The sequence below is a fragment of the Trachymyrmex septentrionalis genome, unplaced genomic scaffold (genome assembly GCF_001594115.1).
Source record: "Trachymyrmex septentrionalis isolate Tsep2-gDNA-1 unplaced genomic scaffold, Tsep1.0 scaffold86, whole genome shotgun sequence".
NCBI classification, from domain to species: domain Eukaryota; kingdom Metazoa; phylum Arthropoda; class Insecta; order Hymenoptera; family Formicidae; genus Trachymyrmex; species Trachymyrmex septentrionalis.
In genome coordinates, this window is record NW_017306049.1 from 828362 (window position 1) to 833059 (window position 4698).

Here is a 4698-nt window from a genome sequence, read left to right on the forward strand (position 1 = left end):
TTGGTTTTCCGGACTTATAAATGCAATTAAACTACTGTAATAATATTACAGATTAAATTAAATTGACAAGCAATTTTTAATAATTTGATATTCAATCAGACATCATATTAGAATGTTACGATATTGTGATCTTTGAAATGTTTGACTATGCTTAGAACATAATTATATTGTTTTATTAATTAATAATTTGTAAAAAAATTATTTAGCACGGCCAACGAGTTTAATCATTAGCCACTTGATTACTGTTAAGTTATATTTTTTATCGAGACTAGTATTTCAACATTTTAGATGTTCTATTTCTTATGATTTATTTGTTCATATATTATATCTTAATGTTTGTAAAGAACATTTGTTTTGATACAAACCCATAAAAGTGGCCTCGCACAAATTCATGTATTTTTTCTTTACTAATAGCATGTAAATTCTGAAATTCATGCAATGCCGCAAACTTTTTTACATTTAATCCGTTTGGCGTGATAATATCAGGTTTACGTTTGAGCAAATGTTCAGCTTCAAAACCGGTAATATCCGAAACTGTTGTAAATACATGTGCTAAATGTGTAGCTGCACGTTCCATACAGTATCTATGATATATCTGACGCTTCCCTGCTTCTTCATCAACACTAAACTGCAATTAGCACATTAAGATATTGTAAATAGGATGTCTCAAAAGGGACGTGATCAAAAAAATTGATTCTTTATAAAAAAATAAATTAAAAATATTAGGTTGAAGGAAAAGTTCTGCGGTATTTTGAAATTTGAAATTTCTACTTTCGAATGGTTACTATATTTTTTAATTTATGTGAGTTTTGTAATTTTTATATGTAGAAAATTACGAGTTGAAAAAAAGGAAATCGTTTTTCTCACTTTGTGAGTCTGTCATATGCCAAAAAAATCTGCGAAAATTTTCGACTATATCGTAAAAGTTTGGAGTTTTCTTTACCAAAAAATTTTTTTAAATGTTTCTACGATTTTTTGTTCTTAAGTTATTTGCGAGTTAAGTAAAAAGGAGCATTTTGACTTTGATTGCGCATAATTCATTAAAAATCATTTTACTGCAATTAAAAAAACAGATTCTTAAAGCTGAAACGTTGCTCTATCGAATAGTATCCTAGAAAATTTTTAAATGTAAAATATACAGAAATTTGAGTTAAGAATGTGATATTACTATTGTTATAATCATTGCGCAATGAAGAAAAGGACAGTAACATCACATTTTTAGCTCAAATGTACATATATTACTATTTTTTTTAATTGGTAATTACACTACTTAATAGAGCAACGTTTCAGCTTTAAGAATCTATTTTATTAATTATGGTACGATGATTTTTAACGGAATTATGAGCAATCAAAATCAGAATGCTCTTTTATTTAATCCGCATGTAACTTGGTAACAAAAGTTATAGGAAGATTTTTTAAAAACTTTTTAGGAAAAACTTTAAGCTATCACGTTAGATAGTCGAAAATTATTACAACAAGTATAGTCTGTATATAATTTTGAGCTAACAAAAGAGCAGAACAAAACTTTTTCTCCAACCCACCCAATATAATGTAAAAGTTTCCTTTAACGTGTTTAAAAAAATTAATTAAAAAATGAAGAATATATAAATAATACACATATAATAATTAATTAATTAATTATATATATATATATACATATATACTTATTAATCATAATTTACATTTTTTCGAGCTTATTTTATATCATTCAATAAAAAATACAAGTTTTATTAAATAAAATTTCGAATACAACATTCTATGCAAAAATAAAAATAATTTTAAATAGTATATATATATACAAGTGTATTACTTTTGTTATACTTGTATATATATATATACACGAGTATATAGTTTATTAGCATTTTAGCATAGCTTCTTCAGTAACTTAAATTATTCTATAACAATAGAAAATAATATGTTACACAAATAACTAAAAAAAGGTTTTTTTTTCTTATACTTTTTATTATTATAAGGCGTATTCTTATAATAATATTCTTGCTACACCTTCTCGTTTGAAAATGTGTATTTATTTTATTGAATGACTCAATATTTTCAACTATTTTTATCATTAACATGGACAAATTGCGAGTAATATAATAGATGAATGCTAACTAAGAAATATAAGAAAGAGAACATTATATTGTTGCATCATAAAATATACGAAGAAACACGACGATCATGTTAGCATAACTATAATTTTTTATATCTAACCATTATATGAATTTATCAAATGTTGCGTTTTAATTTTCTATATTGTATATACTGAAGATAACCTGACGATAAGGTCGAAACGTCTGTTTTAAAATTTGAATATATTGAAATCTAATTCGTAGCCCTTATTGTTATTAATATTTATTTATTATTATTGAACTATTATAATATTTTTATTTACTAATATATATATAATATTTTTGTTAATAATATTTTTAAATTATTTTTGTATATTTTCCACTTCTACTGTGCGCGCCAGAATTATTTTAAATTATTCTTTATTCGTTTTATTATGTAGGACATTTTTATGCAAATAAAGTTGATAGTTATATTTATATGATATGATCAAGAGATGGAGAGAGGCAGCGTGTGACTCTGTAAGAATGGTAAACTTCGTAATTGGATCCGAAACCATCTCAAATTTCAACCATCTAAGATTGAATTATAAATTCTTGTATATCAAGTTAAGAGATTAGGACAGAAGAAAAGAAAAAAGAAATAAAATAAAGAGAAGTTATATACCTTATCTAAATTGTTGTAAAAATCTGTCTTTCCTGCGCAAAGATATCTACCCAGAAGTGTAGCATGAGTAGTAAATACTGTGGCCACATCCACGTGTCTTGTTCTCAAAGCGATTAAACCAACACCTGCTTGCCATTCATGACAATGTACGACAACTCTCGGCGGAATGCTTGAGTAACCTTCGGCTGCTTTTCTATTATTTCATTATTGTAGTAAAATTGACAATTAATTAAATTACATAGAATAATTTTAAAATAATAGCGTAATAATTTACCTAAATTCGGCAATAAATTGACAGACTAAATATCCAAGTATTACAGCATCATTAGCTTCAATATCGAGATGAGGTATTCCAAGATTGCAAGTACCCCATAATTCCTGTTTATACTCGTCCAGCTTCCAAGCAGCACTTCCGATATCGAATAGAATTATTTGAGGATTTCCATCCACCAACCATGTCCCTGTTATTATCTTAATAAAAATATTTTATAATATAACAAAAGAAAAAAAATATCTTGATTTACACAAAACTATTATTGTTATATATAGGGTTTACAAAAAGTTCCAGACCTATTAAATATCTTGAAAAATAAGAATTTCTGAAAAAAATGTTTCATACAAAAGTTATAAGGTTTAAAATAATCTAGTTTCTGATCTCACCAATTTAATTTTTAGTGGCGCCACCAAGATCAGGTCAAGGTCAAATCAATTTTTTTAAATGAAACCCTATTTTTTTATTCCAGAAGCTGATGTCGAGAGCTTTTCAGAATACTATAATAAAACCTCTTCTTAATCAGTTTTCGAATTATGAGACTTGAAAATTATAATATCGCTGGCATTAATATAACCTAAGATAACCTAAGATACACACGCATATACACACACACTGCACGCGCAGCCACACATACATGCGCGCGCGCACACGCACACGAGATGTAAATCCGACTGTGATCTCCACGCGATGCATCTTGGATAATGCTCTAATACTGGCGGTATTCTAATTTTCAAGCATAATCAAAACGTACTTAATAAAAAAATATTATATTATAGTGTTTCGAAAAGTTTTCGAGGAGCTAAAGCTAATAGGAATATGAAAAATGAGTTTCTATTTAAAATAAATTGATGCGACCTTGATCTGACATTGGTGACTACCGAAGGTCAAACTGATAAGATCGATAAATAGATCTTTTTAAACCTTACAACTTTTTGTCTGAAATTTTTCCAATAAACCAATACTTTCTGAGATAATCAGCCGTTCCGAGACTTTTTTGTGTGTGTGTGTGTGTGTGTGTGTGTGGGCGCGCGCGCACGTTATATATATGTATACAGAGTGTTCTAAAAAGGTCGAGACACCTGAATATCTCGGAAAATATAAGTTTTACAAAAAAGTGTTTCAGAGAAAAGTTATAGGATTCAAAAAGATCTATTTACTGATCCTTTTGAACTCTATAACTTTGTCTGAAACACTTTTCTGTAAAATTTACAATATATTTTCTCGACCTTTTTGGAACATCCTATATATATGTACACAAGCGCGCGCGCACGCACGCACGCACACGCACACACGCACACACACACACACACACACACACACACAGAGAGAGAGAGAGAGAGAGAGAGAGAGAGAGAGAGAGAGAGATTGAGAGGGAGGGAGGAAGGGAGGGGGAGAGGGAGAGAGAGAGAGAGAGGTAAGTTTTGACAAAGCGCTCGTGTGTAGATAAAGCGGATTAAACTGAATCAAAAGATCCTTTACCATTTTGCAATTTTCGCAATAGTTCAAAAAGATATTAATTGTCGAATATTAAAAACTACAAGAAATAAAAAGATAATTATTAACAGGGGAGTCAGCTCCGATGACCTTTATTTTGACATATGTTGTCATGACCCTGAGTAACCTCCAACACGTTTTAGCTGTCGCTCATCTTTCGTTAAAAAGTTATTAACAAAAATAAATTCTTATTTTTG

General features: G+C 28.8%; 1 protein-coding gene across 4 annotated transcripts in view; it reads right to left on the reverse strand.

Moving 5' to 3' along the window:
• LOC108755185 (glycogen [starch] synthase) overlaps positions 1-4698 on the reverse strand; it is a 14330-nt gene that overhangs the window by 3261 nt on the left and 6371 nt on the right. For all 4 annotated transcript variants that reach the window (XM_018498048.1, XM_018498047.1, XM_018498046.1 and 1 more), the window contains 3 exons: positions 3008-3204; positions 2734-2926; positions 366-628 (listed from right to left, as the gene is read on the reverse strand). In XM_018498048.1, the coding sequence (XP_018353550.1) occupies positions 366-628; positions 2734-2926; positions 3008-3204 (653 nt within the window). The remainder of the gene's footprint in view (positions 1-365; positions 629-2733; positions 2927-3007; positions 3205-4698) is intronic.